This window comes from Dendrobates tinctorius, unplaced genomic scaffold (genome assembly GCF_039654945.1).
Source record: "Dendrobates tinctorius isolate UK_male_01 unplaced genomic scaffold, ASM3965494v1 ptg000086l, whole genome shotgun sequence".
NCBI classification, from domain to species: domain Eukaryota; kingdom Metazoa; phylum Chordata; class Amphibia; order Anura; family Dendrobatidae; genus Dendrobates; species Dendrobates tinctorius.
Genome location: NW_027361754.1, coordinates 44,226,136 through 44,244,953, shown reverse-complemented (window position 1 = coordinate 44,244,953; position 18,818 = coordinate 44,226,136). Strand labels below are relative to the sequence as shown.

The 18,818-nt window shown below is 41.7% G+C and overlaps 1 protein-coding gene across 13 annotated transcripts in view; it reads left to right on the top strand.

Annotated features, from left to right (window-relative positions):
* Positions 1 to 18,818, top strand: part of AGRN (agrin) — a 719,629-nt gene that overhangs the window by 280,246 nt on the left and 420,565 nt on the right. For 10 of the 13 annotated variants that reach the window (XM_073585333.1, XM_073585332.1, XM_073585329.1 and 7 more), the window contains one exon: positions 13,182 to 13,229. In XM_073585333.1, coding sequence (XP_073441434.1) covers positions 13,182 to 13,229 — 48 coding nt within the window. Of the gene's footprint in view, positions 1 to 748; positions 1,721 to 13,181; positions 13,230 to 18,818 lie in introns of those variants that run through there. The other 3 variants (XM_073585339.1, XM_073585340.1, XM_073585341.1) reach the window with 3 other exon arrangements.

The window sequence follows — 18,818 nt, the reverse complement described above, 5'->3', positions numbered from 1 at the left end:
CGGAGTCTCCACGCACTAACAGACTTGATGTTGGTGGGAGTAGTGGACCTGTCTGGAATCTAACCAGCTTGCTACTCGAGCACTTTGCTTCCAGAAAGATAATCTGAACATCCTGCATCAGCCTTTTTTGGGATACTGAGAAAGAGAATCAATTTGCAAACTCTGAAGATCCCATATATCTTGCAACTATCTTGGAACCAAGTCAAGTGAATTCAGAGAAGGATCACATGTATGGAATGACCATACAGAAGAGTCCACAGTACTGAGAAGCACTGCAGGTGAGACCATATTTACCTATACAGAAACTTGCCTGTATTCGCACGGCACGTTGCAATCGTGAGCTTGCATTTAGCTGCAAGCGGCGGTCCGCTATCATACATTTTTCCGATGAGACTCTAGTTATCTTCTAGCCCTCCCCCTGCAAGACATTGCCCCTAGCTTCATTCTCTCTTAATTTTCTGTGCCTGCCTGTCTGATGAATGGGTGAACGTTCTTTCGCAAGGACCGGCATTTGATGAGCCACGGGAGCCTGAACTCTCTCATTTTTTTAATTCTATTCTTTTTTTCTTTTTCTTCCATTGACGGTAGATATTGAGAGATGGTTGTTAAGCTGCCTGAGAAGACCACTGAAGAACGCAGTGACGAAACTGTGTGCTGGTGTTGAAAGAAGTGGGGGTGACACTAACGGAGGGGGTGGGCGCCTCTTCTTGTGTTTGAGAGAGGAGGCGAATGGGGGAATGAAAATAAAGTGGCAGTGTATTTCATCGGAAGAAGGATTGCACTTGTGTGTTCCTGATAAAATGGACTGCCTGAGAATGAAGAAACGAGAAGTATTGACAAGGAACTTTCACACTATAAACGGAAATGGACTTTTACGCTCTAATTAAGGCCATGCTTCTTGGAGTAGGTGAAGTTTAAAGTTTAATTCCTCTGTGCTGAGATTGATAAGCAGACGGTGGAAATCTCACCATCTCCTCTAGGAGTGAAGGTACCACGGTACTTCCTTACACCCTTTCTTTTCTCACGTCTTTGAATGGATTTTTGTTCTGCCTGCAGCTGGAACGGACACTCTTATCTACCATGCAAGGTTTTTACAATAGAACTTCGAGAAATGTTTTCTGTTCTATAAATGTTCAAGCAAGATCTCAACAAATGCTGCAATTGTTTTCTTCAATATTGTCTATTACCTGGATGCATTTCTGATTTACAGTTACCGTTGGATCTAACTAATTTCTTTTTTTCCATTTCTGGAATGGGATTCTTGAACCTCACACAATCCAAAGTCTTGGAGAACCACTTATGTTTGGGACTTGAGGATTGCCAGAAGGAAATTATTGTTCTTCTTGACCACACGTGGCCTTACTCTTGCTGACAACAGTCTGAGTCTACCATGGTGTCCTAACTGGGAAATGGTTACTTGTGGATGTTTTTTATTTGTAGATATGCAGCAGATGAACTATGTAGTTGAAATAGATATGACTGTTAGAAGGGGGATGTAAAACTGGATTGGGAGAAAGCTTTGTGGAGACCATAGATAGACACCGAAGAGACTTTGCCATGACTGGCTGCCACTACCCTGCGCCAGCTTCTGAGCGGGACCGGATCTACCAACACAAAGTCTCTCTGGTGGTCCGCTACTTCATGATCCCATGTAACATTTGTCTCATTCTACTTGCTACTTCAACACTTGGATTTGCCGTTCTTCTTTTCCTCAATAACTGTAGGTGTGGCCAGTGCCAAAACCCATCAACCTTTCTATGAGCTATCAAGCATTGTGTAATACATACTTATGTGGGAGTGAATGAGAGCGATACTCCAGGGTCACATAAATCATTACTCATTCATTGTCTGCCTCATTTAGAAACTGTTTATGGGTTGTGTGTGTTTGTGTGTGCAGAGACATATGAATCTTACTCATTAAAACCCATCATGGTTTTTTCCCCCCGAGTGGCAGGATTTGAGCTTTTGCATGGGAGGTGCTTATGCCCTTGGTTTACTGACCTAGTTTCTTTCGCCCAATGCACCATGAGATCTTAAAGGCATTCCATTAATTGAATAATGTTAGCTTGCTATCTGCTGCTGTAGCCTTTCAGAAACCACCAATTTTGTGTGACCGACTCTTCACAATGGAAGTGTCTCACTATTTTCCTAGATTGCCCACCTGTCTGAACCTGGGGTAGTCAAATCCAAGAAGCAAATATTCTTCTAGTACCTCATTTTTTACCTCATTTTTAGGGGAAACATTTGGTTATGTCATTTGAATCCATAAAATATTCTCCTCACTCCTTTTATTTGAAATTCTTCCTAAATAAGGACTTAATTAAGTCGATAGCCTTATGTTTTTATGTTTACTATTAATGTTTCAAGCTAAAATGCCACTTAAAGTCATAAAGAAGACAAAATTTCAGCTTTTTAGTAACTGAATTAGCGCAACATTGCACACCTAGAAAGATTTGCATAATACTTTTTTGCCCTCATCAAATACAATACTATGGGTCGTTCACTCAATATACTGAACGAAAACACTAGGATCTATTACCTATTGGATCAGAGGGATCTGACATGCAGATAGAATTGTGATCTGGTTCTAGGCATTGGCATTGATTCTGCTGCATTCTTGGATTTACATCAGATTTCCCTGGGAGATCCTTTTCTAAGATGTTCAGAACTTATCTGAAGTGATATGTACGGTAAATGTAGAAGGATCCATATATATAATTGTGTGGACTGAAGTAGCGATTGATAAGTTGAAGTCCCTATGAATAAAACTCGGAATTGGATCAATAATGAATGGTTTAAATATTGTGTTAACAAGACCATAGCTGGCATAGAGTGCATGTCTCTTGGGTGGTGTAGAAGGTGCCAGTGAATAGACCGTAGAGCTGAGAAACTGAGCCTAACAAACCTGAATTGTTTCCACTTGTGAAAAACCACCTAGTTATGCTCAGCTGTGCTCAGTGATTTTGGGCAAACAAGCTTATGTACTTATATGTCTGATACTCTCCGGCTTGGATTCTTCACTGTGCAGGTTTTCATGAAGACCACGCTTTAATGAGGTTGTCTGATTTGGAAAACCCCTTTCGTTTTGTCAGTCCCCCAACATCAAGCTGATTATTGGTGCTTGTGCTTTTGGGTCCTCTTGAGATCGGCTATTATCTCTGTTGGAACACAAAGCTAATGTGCATTTAAAGTCAGTAGGTATCCATTGATTTCTATCCATGCCAGCAGTCCTCCAGAACAAAGAGCTTTCATGGATTGTATGGTCTGGCAAATATAAGGGGGTCCAAACCACCTTAAAAAATGTAAAAGGAGGTAGCAGCAGCATGTAAAACAATTAAAGATTAAGATTTGTGTTCTTGATGTGATAAATGTATCCTTGCTTTGTAAACCTTCTCTCCTCATAGCATACTATAATATCAATCATTACCTCTTAAATGGAATCTGTTACCAGGTTTTTTCTCTACCATCTGCTGTAGGTACAGAAATCCTGATTCCAGTTATGTATCACTTACTGAGCTGCTTGCTGTAGTTTTGATAGGATCATTGTTTTATCATCTGCTGACTTTGAGCTTTATATAGCCCTTCCCATACCACAGATAAGCAGCTTTCTGTCTATGCACAGTGTACACAGAAAGCTGCCAATTATTGGTGGGAGCAGGCTTATAAAGAGCTCATGAATATGGAGGAAAACTTGGCACCAGGTTTATTAGTCATCTACTGATAATGTCCTGCTGATAAAATGCAAATTTTATCAAAACTACAGAAGGCAGCAAAGTGATACATAGCTGTAATCAGGGTCCTTGTCTGTACATTGCTCTACTGTCCAATTGAGTGGCCTAAAACCTGATGACATTCCAATAATATTCATCTTTTGTGTGAAAATGGAGATGATACAAGTGTTCCAAGAATCCATCAGGAAGTGTCTAGTTTCCGTGCAGCACCCCTGCAGGGTAAATGAAGCATTACACAGTGCTTCTTAATGAGAACCTTTCAGAAGATTCTCATTGTCTGAAACAGAGGCAGCGTTAATCAGACTTTGGCTGCGTTATTGCAGTCATGTACGATTTACTCTGAAACGATGCAGCGTTTCAGGGAAAATATACTTTGCAAAGCATGTGAGGTATTATGCAACTAGAATAAATAACTAGGTCCAAGGCCTGTCCCGGCTACTTCTCCCAGCCTCTCTCCCCTAGACTGACAGGTCTTTCCTTGTGCGTACGGGGAGAAGGCCATCAGTCTAGTGGAATGCGTCTTGGACTAGTCATCCAAGAAGTATCATCCTTGGGAGGCTTTTCAAGGTATTTTTTTTCTGTGAAACACTTCAGTTTTTCTGAGTAAAACATACACAGTTGTAATCACAGCCAATGTCTGATTCATGCTGGTATCACTCGGGCACCATGAATCTTCTATTAGGCTTTCACAGAACACGTGGAGGAAAGGCGATTCCGGCAGCTGAATAGGAAAGGGTTCTTTACAGTTAGAGCAGTCAGACTTTGGAGTTCATTACCGCAAGAGTTAGTAATGGCAGATATTATATTAGCATTTATAAAAGTGCTGGATGCTCTTCTCATAATCGGTGGCATTGGGGTTAGAAATAATCGAGGGATAGAGAATGTAGAATTCGTGGAGAAAGGTTGAACTTCATGGACCTGTGTCTTTTTTTCTACTTATATACAGTATTACTATGTAGGTTCTCTTTAAGATATCTAGACAGTCCATGTAGTGTGTGTGTGTATGTGCTGGGTCCTCCAGGCTGGGAGACACTGCCTAATAGTTAAGCGTCTTAAGGGTGCTTTCACATTGTGTCTAGGGTCACATTCATTGGTCCCGTTGGTGCTTACGACCGAACACCCCACAAAAAGGAATCTGGACGTATACGCCGACGGGGCCATAGACTGTAATGGTGATGGCAGAGCAAAAATGCGCTCTGATGTGCATCATTTTCAGGAGTGTATGCTGACAGGAGGCAGACACTCAAATGTAGTAGACTGTGTGTGGGTTCCGGCTCCAGTAGGTGTAAACTCCTGAAAAAATGCACAGCAGAGCACACATTCACTCTGTCATCACCAATGCAGTCTATGGCCCTGTTGGCACATGCTTCTGAATCGCGTTTTGTTGGGGGTTCAGATGTAAGCCCCAACAGACCCAGCTAATGTGATCCTAGATGTAATGTGAAAGCACCCTAAGTGGGAAAATCCTTCTTATATCTTAGTATTCCTTAAATAGTTATCTGAAAATCATTTCTTTTCCAAAGTAGTACACACATTCCTTATCTATGTAATCATATGTATAATATACGGTACATGGTTATATAGTTTACATAATAATTTAGCTCATATTTTGCAAAGATGCACATTTTAAACGACAGTTATATTCATGCCCGTGCTAATGTTGGTAGGAGATCTAATAGTACGGGGTACTTAAGCAAACAAGCACTTAGCGCTCCATAATCGGGATCCACACAGTAGCAATCTCTTGCCAATCTTTGCTTCTACAAGAAAAAACACTCATTACATAAAATGAAATGGGATTCACCGGAGAAGTTTTCCCAAATAGTCACTAATCCCTGCCGACAAGGCAGTGTCATGCTGTAAGACTTGGTCTACGAGGGGGAAAGCGTGCATATTATTGAGGCAAATTGTCTCTTAAGAGAGGAAGAGGAGACACTACAGTTCAAGTCCTGCTACTTCCAATAGGTGGCACTAGAGTTCAAGTCCCTTTGATGAGACAATTTGCATATTTAATATCCCAGAGGAACATGCAAGGCATTTAAAGGGGGTTTTACACATAGCGATATCGCTAGCAATATCGCTAAAACGTCACTGATTTTGTGACGTTATAGCGATATTGCTAGCGATATCGCTATGTGTGATACTTACCTCCGACCGGCTCCCCCGCTGTCCGTCGCTGGTCGCGCGGCTCCATTTCTCGTCGTCTGCTTCCTGCTGGGCTTCCTGCTGTGTGAGACGAGCGACGCGTGGAGGCGGGCGGGAGGACGTCAGGATCGCTGTGTGTGAAAGGTGAGTATCGTGCGCTGCGTCGCTGCTGCATCGCTGTGAGATCTGCCTGTGTGACAGCTCACTAGCGATCATTTAGCGATGCACCAGCGATCCTGACTGGGTCGTATCGCTGGTGCATCGCTAAATGTAAAAGGGCCTTAAGTCTCCTCATACTGGCATGCCAGACCTGGCATGTCACTCTCCACAAAGAGATACCTTACCACTTAGATCCTAGTATTAAGTCATCTCATCCAGCTGCTTTCCTATTGACAAAGTTGAACCCTGCATCTCTTAGATGGTGGAAACTTAAAGGGATTTTCTGAAACATAGAAAAAAAAAATCTACAAATTGATCCAAAACTTTGTGATTTGGGAAAACAGATGTAGGGAAGCACATTTTTTATGTTTTTTTCTTCTTTGCCTTAAGTTTAAAAAAATAGATAAAATATCTAATACCTTTCCTGTCTTGCCGCACAGCTCCCTCTGGCATAGGTCACTCTTGAGGGCTTTTTGGCATCTCCTCCGCTGAATAAGGCATCATAACATTGTGAGATGACATATATTACCTCCTTGTCCTGCAATGTCATGATGTAGTGCGGGCTAGTCAGCACTAGAGGCAGCAAAGAGCCTTGAAGAGCAACCAGTGCTGACCACCATTTCAATGAATCGCCAAAAAAAAAATTCTGGTGAATCTGAATTTTTTGTGAAATTCAAAGCAAACTTGTTTATAAGCAAATCAATTCTCTCATCTTGTAAATAAATCCTGCACATTTTTGCCAATATTGGGGCTGCAAGACAAAGCTCTATAGCTCTATACCATATCCACTCTTCGGCCAAGTTCACATGTTTAGTATTTGGTCAGTATTTATTTAATTTTTTTAAACTTCCCACTAGAAGACTACTTTTTAATCAAATTTTGGTTATCAATATAAAAATATCTATTTTTATATACCTGATATTAGAATTATTATTATTATTATACATTTTTATAGCTCCATTTATTCCATGGCGCTTTACATGTGAAAAAGGGGGCAAATACAGACAAGTACAATAAACATGAGCAAAACAAGGCACACAAAAGTACAGAGGTAGAGAGGACCCTGCCCGCGAGGGCTCACAGTCTGCAGGGAATGGGTGAGGACACACTAGGAGAGGGTAGAGTTGGTCGTGCGGCAGTCTATCAGACTGAGTATTACTGCAGATTGTAGGCTTGTCAGAAGAGGTGGGTCTTCAGGTTCCGTTTGAAGGTTTCTGTGGTAGGTGAGAGTCTGATGTGTTGGGGTAGAGAGTTCCAGAGTATGGGGAAAGCACGGGAGAAGTCTTGTAAGAAGTTTTGGGAAGAGGAGATAAGAGGGGAGAAGAGAAGATCTTGAGAGGATCGAAGGTTACGTGTAGGTAAGTATCGCGAGACCATGTCACAGATGTATGGAGGAGACAGGTTGTGGATGGCTTTGTATTGTATGTCATAGTTAAAGTTTTGAACTGGAGCCTCTGTACGATAGGAAGCCAGTGAAGGGCTTGGCATAGGGGAGAGGCTGGGGAATAACAGGGAGATATGTGGATTAGTCGGGCAGCAGAGTGTAGGATGGACTGGAGTGGTGCCAGAGTGCTAGAGGGGAGGCCAGAGAGTAGGAGGTTGCAGTAGTCAAGGTGGGAGATATGGGTGTGCACTAGTGTTTTTGTGGTTTCATGGTCAAAGAATGCACAGATTCGGGAAATATTTTTGAGTTTGAACGGCGGGATGAGGCAAGGGCTTGGATATATGTGGCTTGAAAGAGAGGGCAGAGTCGAGGATCACCCAGAGGCACCGAACATGCAGGACTGGGGAAAGTGAACAGCCATTGACATTGATGGATAGGTCTGGTGGAGTGGTAGAGTGAGATGGGGGAAAGATGATGAATTCTGTTTTGTCCATGTTCAGTTTTAGAAAACGAGCAGAAAAGAAAGCTAAAATAGCAGACAGACATTGTGGGATTTTGGTCAGATCTGCATGTCATCGGCATAGAGATGATACTGCAAACCGTGGGATTCTATGAGCTGTCGAAGGTGTAGATGGAGAAGAGTAGGGGTCCTAGAACTGAGCCTTGGGGAACACCAATAGACAGGGGGCGAGGTGAGGAAGTGATGTGGGAGAGTGAGACACTGAATGTTCGGTCTGTTAGATATGACGAGATCCAGGATGGGGCCCAGTCTGTGATGCCAAGAGATGAGATAATCTGTAGCAGGAGGGAATGGTCTACAGTGTCGAAGGCAGAAGACAGGTCCAGAAGGAGGAGGACAGAGTAGTGTCGCTTGCTCTTGGCGGTTAGTAGGTTGTTGGTGACTTTATTTAGGGCAGTTTCGGTTGAGTGATGCAGTCAGAAGCCAGACTGTAACCGGTCAAAGAGGGAGCAGGAGGAGAGGTGAGAGGATAGTTCAAGATGGAAATGCTGTTCCAGTAGTTTTGAGGCATAAGGGAGAACAGATATTGAGCTATAGCTAGACACAGAGGATGGGTTGAGGGAGGTCTTTTTTGAGGATGCGTGTGATCGAGGCATGTTTGAAGAATGAGGGGAAGACACCATTTGTGAGAGGTTGAAGAGATGTGTTAGGATTGGGATGAAGACTGGCGAGATTAGGGATGAGGTGGGATGGGAGCTGGTCAAGCGTGCAAGTGGTGAGATGTGATCTTGACAGGAGGGTGAATAGCTGATCTTCTGTCATGGTGGAGAAGCTGGTTTTGGAGGGACAAGGCTGAGCAACTAGAATTCTGAATTAAGCAAGGGAAGTGGGGGGTCTCATTTTCAGTATCATCAGAAGAGAATGATTGCAAAATCCCAGAATTTGTCCTGCCCTGATTTGCTAAAAAAAAAACATTGATATTAATTTACACTGTTTTTACTGTGTAATATCTCATTTTTCCTGTTGTGGTGCTGTAGAGAAATTGAACATTTATTGTCAGGTTTCTCCACAGATTATATCTGATCACTGTCGGTCTAGGTAATTGTACATTTTGTGATCAGATTATTGCCAAGCGCACCCTCTTGTGCAAAGCAGAGAAAACCTACACCTTCTTAAAGGAAATTTGTCACCAGGTTTTTGCCACCAAATCTGAGAGCCGCATAATGTAGGAAAAGAGACCCTGATTCCAGTGATGTATCACTTAATGGGTTTTGATAAAATCACTGTTTTATCAGCAGGAGATTATCATTAAAGGACTTAGAAAACTTACTGCCATGTATTCATCCTGCTTGCTATAACCACATCCCCACCACTGATTGGCAGCTTTCTGCCTTTGCACAGTGTACTCATAATGCTGCCAGTCAGTGATGTGGGCACGGTTATACAGAGCTCAGCATTCAGAGAACTGCTAGGTCTGCTGCAGATAAAAAGTGTTTTCTCAAAACTGCAGCAGACAGCCCAGTAAGTGATATATTTCTGGAATCAGGGTCTCTGCCCCTACAGTCATGGCCAAAAGTTTTGAGAATGACACAAATATTATATTTTCACGTGATCTGCTGCCCTCTGGTTTTTATGTGTGTTTGTCAGATGTTTTTATCACATACAGAAATATAATTGCAATCATATTATGAGTAACAAAAGGTTATATTGACAGTTAGAATGAGTTAATGCAGCAAGTCAATATTTGCAGTGTTGACCCTTCTTCTTCAGGACCTCTGCAATTCTCCATGGCATGCTCTGAATCAACTTCTGGATCAAATCCTGACTGATAGCAGTCCATTCTTGCAAAATCAATGCTTTTATTTTGTCTGAATTTGAAGGTTTTTGTTTGTCCACCCGTCTCTTGATGATTGACCACAAGTTCTCAATGGGATTAAGATCTGGGGAGTTTCCAGGCCATGGTCCCAAAATCTCTATGTTTTGTTCCCTGAGCCATTTAGTTATCACCTTTGCTTTATGGCAAGGTGCTCCATCATGTTGAAAAAGGCATTGTTGATCGCCAAACTGCTCTTGGACGGTTGGGAGAAGTTGCTCTCGGAGGACATTCTGGTACCATTCTTTATTCATGGCTGTGTTTTTAGGCAAGACTGAGAGAGAGCCCATTCCCTTGGCTGAGAAGCAACCCCACACATGAATGGTTTCAGGATGCTTGACAGTTAGCCTGAGACAAGACTGGTGGTAGCGCTCACCTGGTCTTCTCCGAATAAGCCGTTTTCCAGATGTCCCAAACAATCGAAAAGGGGATTCATCAGAGAAAATGACTTTACCCCAGTCCTCAGCAGTCCACTCACTGTACCTCTTGCAGAATATCAGTCTGTCCATGATGTTTTTTCTGGAGAGAAGTGGCTTCTTTGCTGCCCTCCTTGAGACCAGGCCTTGCTCCAAGAGTCTCCGCCTCACAGTGCGTGCAGATGCACTCACACCTGCCTGCTGCCATTCCTGAGCAAGCTCTGCACTGCTGGTAGCCCGATCCCGCAGCTGAAACACTTTTACGAGACGGTCCTGGCGCTTGCTGGTCTTTCTTGTGCGCCCTGGAGCCTTTTTGGCAACAAGGGAACCTCTCTCCTTGAAGTTCTTGATGATGCGATAGATTGTTGACTGAGGTGCAATCTTTCTAGCTGCGATACTCTTCCCTGTTAGGCCATTTTTGTGCAGTGCAATGATGACTGCACATGTTTCTTTAGAGATAACCATGGTTAACAGAAGAGAAACAATGATGCCAAGCACGAGCCTCCTTTTAAGGTGTCCAGTGGTGTCATTCTTACTTAATCATGACAGATTGATCTCCAGCCCTGTCCTCATCAACACCCACACCTGTGTTAATGGAGCAATCACTGAAATCGATGTTAGCTGGTCCTTTTAAGGCAGGGCTGCAATGATGTTGAAATGTGTTTTGGGGGATAAAGTTCATTTTCTAGGCAAATATTGACTTTGCAAGTAATTGCTGTTAAGCTGATCACTCATTATAACATTCTGGAGTATATGCAAATTGCCATTAGAAAAAATGAAGCAGTAGACTTTGTAAAAATTAATATTTGTGTCATTCTCAAAACTTTTGGCCATGACTGTACATCATGCAGATTTCAGAAAAATATGTGGACAGATCCCCTTTAAACAGGATATTGGGAAAGAAAAATATCGGACTGAATTTTAGTTGGAACAGTCTTTATTTTCAGTTCTTCATATGAAAATAAAGTAAAATAAAAGTCCACCTGTCTTGCGACGTTCTTCGCTCCCAAGTCATGTACTGTGCCCATCAACGTTTTATTTGTTGTGACCCATCATCTAGTTTGCTGTGTAAAAGCCAGTTACAAGCCTATCACTCAAAGAGGGACTTACAGGAGCTGCTTTAGACTATGTCACAAGAAAAAATAGTATTACCTTCCGTAGAATGGTGGCCCGCCATGCTGCTGGGAAATAAGTGCATTAATAATACATCCGTCATTACATCTCATTTCTGAATATGAAACTCTGAACAAAGCATAAGCATCACATAATGGAAATTGTAGCTCCATTTTCTATAGACACAAAACTGAGACGACGAGAAACATTGTGTTCCTTTGAGAGTTAGTTGTGAAATGAAGGTTTCATTTCTGAACTAGACTATATAAAAAACCATCTGAATCCTTCTTTGCAGCTCGGAAAAAGAACACAATTAAAAAATGATATCACCATTATCTCCCCTCCTGGCTGGCAAATAACTTCTTAAATAGCTGATTAATATCTGCCAGAAATATTTATTTTCCTCCTGCCTTCAATAATCATTCGATCATAATAAAAGAGTGACTGTGCATTGGCACAATGCCTAGCTTACCCCCACCCTACCCTGATAGAAGATTTTCCATATCTCCTTTACAGCCAATACAGAAAATTCTGAATATGCAAATATGTTGTGTTTTTTTTCTTACTCCACTGCTTTACATAGGATCAGTCTAAGTAAGACTGATTAAACCAGCAGTCCATCCTAAGATTTCCATTTTTTTACACAGTAGGTAGTGCATACCTCACTTAGCATTTTCAAAGGTTCTGATGAAATATGGAATAGTGAAGCCGGCAAATATCTTACTGCTTTGTTGAACACCGATTTTTTATTTTATTTATTTTTTTAACTAACATCAATGCTCGTCTTGGTTCACCGATCAGCAGTGCCTTGCGGTAATGTGACTCCGAGATATTAAGTGCTGATATTTCTGCAACACAGTACATTATTATTCTTTTTTTTTTTCTTCTAATCAACATTATTGTGTGAGACTGTTTTGCTGGTGTGACTGCCCTCCAATTTAGATTTTGCGCATAAAGATATTTCTTTCTCCTGCTTCACCCCTGCTGGCTGACCAGTTGGACTTCAGATACCCACTAACATGGCTAAAAATAGACTTTTTGCTAAAGTATCTCCTGCTGAGGAGCTTTAAACACAGAAAAGAACACTGATTTTTTGTTACTCTTGCAGAAGAACGGGCAATTTTCCATGTTTTGAATGGTTTCTTTTGACTTAGCCGTTCTTACTATTAGGGCTCATACAGACAGTATATTCTGTCCAAATGCTGTCCATCAAAAAATAGATCGCACTCTTACTAATGTTAATTAACAAGGTAATGCACTTGTCCAGTTTTTTTTTCCACGGATCTATTGGTCTGATAAAAAAAAATTGCAGTGTGCACAGTTTGCCTCTGAGAATTGGATGACACTCGCCCATTCAAGTCTATGGATTTGTCCCAAAAAATCGGACCACACTTGGATGACATCCGAATGTGGTTGATTTTTCACAGACTGACCAAATCGAGAAGTCAAAGAAACCTTTTTTTTCTCTTCACCACCCAAAAAAATGGATCCCACTCTGATCAATCTCTGATCAGCGTCTGACTAGCATAATCGGACCATTTTTATTGGATGGAGAAAATACGGTCGTGTGAACCCAGCAATGTTAAAAGGTGGCTTGACTGGGGCCAGTCAGGAAGTTTTCATAACATAAGATGGTTGACATGTCCAGCCCAAATCGGGAAATTTGGCTGATTTTGCCCTAGTGTATACAGTATGAAGGGCTTTTCGGTAGGCATCAAGGGCATAAGCACCTCAATCCCCACTACATTGTAGCTCTATCTTAAAAATGTAGCATGTTCACTGGGATCGTGTGAATTCTCTACAGTCTAAATATGTATTTGGTTTACATAGAAGCCTTTTTTATATATTTTGATTGTAAAATGTATAATAACTTATGAATTCTTTTTGTCTTGTTTTGCAGATAAACCAGGCAGCCTTTTTGATCCTCCAAAATCCACGTTACATGATGGTGAGTAGCACAATTCTATCATTCTGTTTAGAGTTGCTGTCTCCATTTATAACAGAAGCCACGATGCTGCCGCACAATGGGCCCTGGTATCACCAGATGGAAATTATGTTTTATAGTTCAATAGGTAGATATTAGTGATGAGCGAAGGTGCTCGGATAAGGTGTTACCTGAGCATGCTCTTGTGCTAACCAAGTGTTTCCGACGTCCTCAAAAAAATGTTCGCATCCCTGTGGTTGCATGTCTTGCAACATATTTTTCGAGCATGCCAAAGACACTTTGTTCACGAAACAATCACTGACCTCAGGGAGACCAGTCAAAGAAAACACTGCGGCAGTCGGCAAAGGCGCTCAATCAGTGAAATCCTAGGTGCAATGCTCCCTGGGAAATACGAATATGCAAATAAAGTCCGTGGAGCCTCATTTAAGAGTCTCAAACACGGGACTAGCCAGATCTTCCTCCAGGGAAGGACCCAGCCAAGGGGTGGCTCCTTTCGGAAACCACCATTACCACCATATTAAGTGGCCCTTTAAGTCAATATCCAGCTCTTTACGAGTTTACAGATATGACAAGGGAAATACCAAGGCCAGGTATCCATCCACAGACAGCTGTTTCGGGGTGTTGCCCCTCATCAGTGTGGAGTAGGATTCTGGCTAGGTGGGAGACACTTTGTTAGCACGTGAGCATGCTCAGATAATGCCTTATCCGAGCATGTTCACTCATCACTTTCATCACCATGCAAGAAATATCATTGACCTCAGAATTAAGTCTTAGGCTGGAGACCCTTTGGTTCCCAGAATAAATAATTTTCCAATATCAAGCTATACAGAACACCAACATGCCCATGTTGTCATGACACATTGAGGTCTTATTATATAATACTGGCTATTGTAAATCAACCTATATAAATATAGATTGCAGCCGCAAATGAGTCACGTTCAGATGAGATGGTTTTCTGAAGAGCAGTTGAAGCCCTGTTGTGTTATGGCCTGAGTTTATGAATGTGTCAAAACCATGGGCTACTTGAGAATTTTCGAATTTTCAGTACTCCGGTGAACCAGTCTACCTTGTATACATAAAGTAGCTTACAATATTAATACAGAAGTCTTCTTGATTTTCCAACATGCCTACACATGTGACTTAATATGATAATGGAATGCACGCATTTGCTAATTAAATCCTATATGCTAATGCAATGCCATTAAAAGGTTTGTGAGATGTTTGCAACATATGGTGGGATGATTGAGAGCTGGTATGTAATTGTATTTAAGATTGAACATAGATTTGGGCAATGAATTAAATTAATGAAATTGGACGACTCTATTGATTTAAAGAACCATTTCTTTTTCATTCTTTTTTTTTAAATTAAATTCAAATCAATTATTCCCAGTAGTGATAAAGTTACCTATTATGTGCACTACAAATAAGACAAAAAGCAGTATCATTAAAATAACCTTTTTCCTTATTACTTTTCCAACCACATAGCCATTTACTTCTCACTATTTGGCAATAAGGAAAGCTTTTCTGAAGCCTGTGAGGAACGTATCATGGCTGCTTAAAGTTCTAGTTAGGATAAATCTAGAAAAGTTGATGATTATATTTTTGGGACTTTTGTTTTGACTTTTAAAATATAGTTTTGAGTCACTTTGCATAGTACATTAATTAAATTAATGGCTAATAATTTTCTAATTTGATCTATTACTTAATTCTTACCACTTCCTCATGCTGCAAGGTTGTCAGAATTTGCTTGATTGAATACTGAGCAATTAATCTAATACTATATTTGAAAATATGTTTAAAAAAGTCTCTGCCAAATGTCTCTCATACCCGGTGGGATGATGACAGGTCCTAGACTGTTGACTGGCATTGTCTGTGCTTTGGATCTTGACCAGCCCGTTTCTGGTCTTCAGGCCTTGACCCGCATAGTTTGGGTTCTGGAACTTGCTTGTCCCAGATCTGGTCTTTGGGCCTTGTCCAGCATTGCCTGGGTTCTGCTTCCAGGTGTGCCACACCCCTCTGGTTCAAGCTACCGGTCAAAGTCTGGCAACCGAGCCTCAGCATCTTCCTGTAAACACATCCTGACCATCCGTTCTATTGGCACAAAATCTGCTCTCATTTTGGCATGCTGGCCTCTTCTACCAGGGAACTGTGTCACTAAATTCACCTGACCTGGTGCTCCATCTAATCTCGTCCCTCCTTAAATGCTCCCTCTTTCGGATGGTTCCGCTGGGTCCTACTTGGACAGTAGATTTCATTCCTCATCCACAAATGACGCACAGCACTGGAGATTCTTATTCTTTATGTCCCACTGTTTTACAGAAGAAACTCAGGAGGTCTCCATACACAATAGATGGTTGGCTGGTATTGCCAAAATTGGCAAGCTAGGCCAACTCTAAAAGCCCCCAAATGCATTAGATTGATGTTGGCCAAACTCACTGATGTTGGTGAGATTGGATGACATTCTATTGTAAACAGATGATGTTGGAGTAGAGAAGGATGCAGCATATCGGATTTCCAACAGATGATTATTTTGTTCTTTGAGAGATAATCTGCAGCCAGAGAAATTTGTCAGCTACCATGTTTGCCATGCTGGAGGGGGGAGTCAAAAGAGTTTGGCGGTGGTTATCTGTTGTGAATGTTGGGCTTAACATTTATAGGCTTACTTAGTCTACACGGTTGGAAACTAACTCTAGCCTTCATTAATGAATGTAAAAAATACTTTTTTGAAAGGAGTTTATTCAATTTTACTGATCTATGTTTTAGAAATGAGGTATTTTGGGACACTTAAGAGTTGATTTTCCTATTGTGCTAGTACATTTAAAGCATTCACAAGCTAATTGACCAAACGGCAAAATGTTATCATGATGGTGGTAGATTTTAAGTGTAGTACCAAATAGTAATGACTTGTACTTTGTGAACAATTATCCTTGAGATGAACTTACTCCAAATAATCATCCCAGCAGAGCTGAGCTCTATCCCTCTGTACTGCTGTTTTCAGAGTGATGATAGGATTGCTCAGTGCTCCTGTTGGTAGACGTTCCCTAGTGATTGTCTCCGATTCTATATCACTTGTGTGCCAGGATGCTCCTTAGGGAGATATTAGGATTCTGTTTTTTTCGGGGGGTAATTTACAGTCTGAACTGTTATTGTTTCAGCAAGTGCTGACAAACCTCTTTCAACATTTTAAGGAGAGATATATTGTATGGTCTATTTCGTAGTAACACATAATGCTCCAAAATACTGGCAAAAACCTCATTGTGTTACTGGTGACAAATGACTATAGCTCATTTATGGAAGAGAGCCTTATGCAATGGCTTCATTATATCAATATGGGATGAATAATAACTGAGAAGACTGTTTGTATAGACACAGAGGACCCATTTAACCACTTGTATAGTGCAGGTCTAAAGCTAAAATTGGAAAATCCTCACTTTTTTTTTTTACGAAATGCAGAATGACTTGGGTTGTCTGTGCCCTGAAACTACAACTGTAGTCAAAAATGGTGTTTTTATTCTAGAACATGACCACTCAGACTTTTATTTGATAGCCTACTGTTTTGTTTTAAAGGGGTTATCCATTACTCGGACCACCCCTTCTTGATCAAACTGTTTGGCCCCCATAAAATATTAAAGCCTATACTCACCTCCTGTGCTGGCGCTGTTCCCTCTGTGTCAGCACTCGCAGTCCTGGAGCTCTTGTGCAGTAGTTGTAACACGTGATGCCGATGCCCAATCACTATTCGAACAAATCAAATGTAAAGAGGAAGTCCAGGTTTCAGCTGCAGTCCTGACTTCCTCTTCCTGCTCAATTCGACAGGAGGCGGAGACAGTGATGCCAGTGCTGATTGGGCGCCAGTGTCACATGTTACAACAGCAGCATGGAAGCCCCAGGAGAATGTGTGCTGACACCGTGGGAACGGTGTGAGCACAGGAGGTGAATATAAGCTTTATCATCTTATGGGGCCAAGCTAGGAGTATGAGAAGATGTTGTCCAAGTAGTGGACTACTTCTTTCAGCTACCACCCTTTCCTCCTTGCCCCATTGGAAGTGAGATAGTGTAGACATGGAGCACATGCCTGTCAAAATTTAAATCATGGAAAGATATAACGTGAAGCAAGAATTAGATTATTCTTTAAGGCTACGTCCACACAGTCAGTAACCGGTAGCACATGTCCACTGCGTCCAAGACGCTGCCAGCTTTTGAATGCAGGTGATTCCGCATATGTTCATTGAACCGTGCAGAATCACCGCATCCAATACATTGGATGGGTGAAATTTATCTTGCGGAGACTCGCGTCTCTGCAAACTAAATAGACATGCTGTGGTTTGAAAAGAAGCCCCACATGTACGTCTCTGCAGGTGAGCCGCGGGTGTCGGAGCACACATAGAGGGCATGGGATTTCTTGAAATCCCATCTACTATGCTGTAACATCTGGCTGCTGTGGGTTGGACACTGCGAAGGTACACAGCATCCAACCCGCAGCATTTACTGACCGTAGGAACATACCCTAAGCGCTCACATAGATGCCCGTATTTTCGGTATGAGTGCGATCCGACAAAACATCGGAACATGCTCAGACCAGTGTTGTTCTATGGGGCTGTGCTCATGTCTGATTTTTCCCTCAGACAGTCTGTCCAAGGAAAAAATTGCAGCATTCAAGAATTTCATCCGATATTCGGATCGCACTCGACAATGTAAGTCAATAAGTTCGAGGAAAAATTGGACTACACTCGGATGACATCTGAGTGCAGTCAGATTTTAACGGACTGAAAGAATGAAGAATATGGAAATATATATTTTTTTTCATCTTCTCATCCGAGGAAATCAAATCACGCTATGCTATGCATAATTGGACCGATTTTCTTGGATGAGAGAAAATGCGCTTATGTGACCCTAGCCTAATGAGTTAGTCAGCACAAAGTGACTGTGCATACCAAGCACAGGCAATTGTTCATTGGTGTGAATCCCAGTGGACCTCTCTTCTGAGGGTGCAATCAGACGTCCATTTAAATTGGTACGAGATCGGACCGCAATGCACAGACTGGCCGGCGGGTCTCCCGATCTGAGCATGACAGCTTCATATATTTCTATGCAGCTGTCACACTTGGGTCAGGAGACCCACTGGCCAATACGTGCCTTGCGATCCGATTTCAGACCCATTTCTATGGTTGCCTTAATGTACGCTAGTGTGGAAGCCAGTCATGCCTTTAGGGAATGGGAAATATTGTAGTAAGTGACCAGGCTGAGTTCTCCAGATATTTACTTTGTTAGCTCCTTATTTTTTCCATTAGGGTTAGGAGTCAGGAACTTTCTCTGTGATGCGCATACTCCCCAAAAAATACATTTTGGTAAGAGTTTGACAACCCTTTTAATTTCATAGGTTAATGTTATGCAGTATAAATAAAAAGTCTTTATGACCATAATTTCTCCCAAATTCTATGTTCTCATGCCATGTTATAGGGCCATTCTGAGCTGCCGTTCTTTGTATAATAATTGCCGTAGGCTGTTACAAGTACCAATATTTTGGCAGGTAAGAAATCAAGGTGAATTATGAAAGACCACATGCTGATTGGCTCAATGTGCACTGCAGGT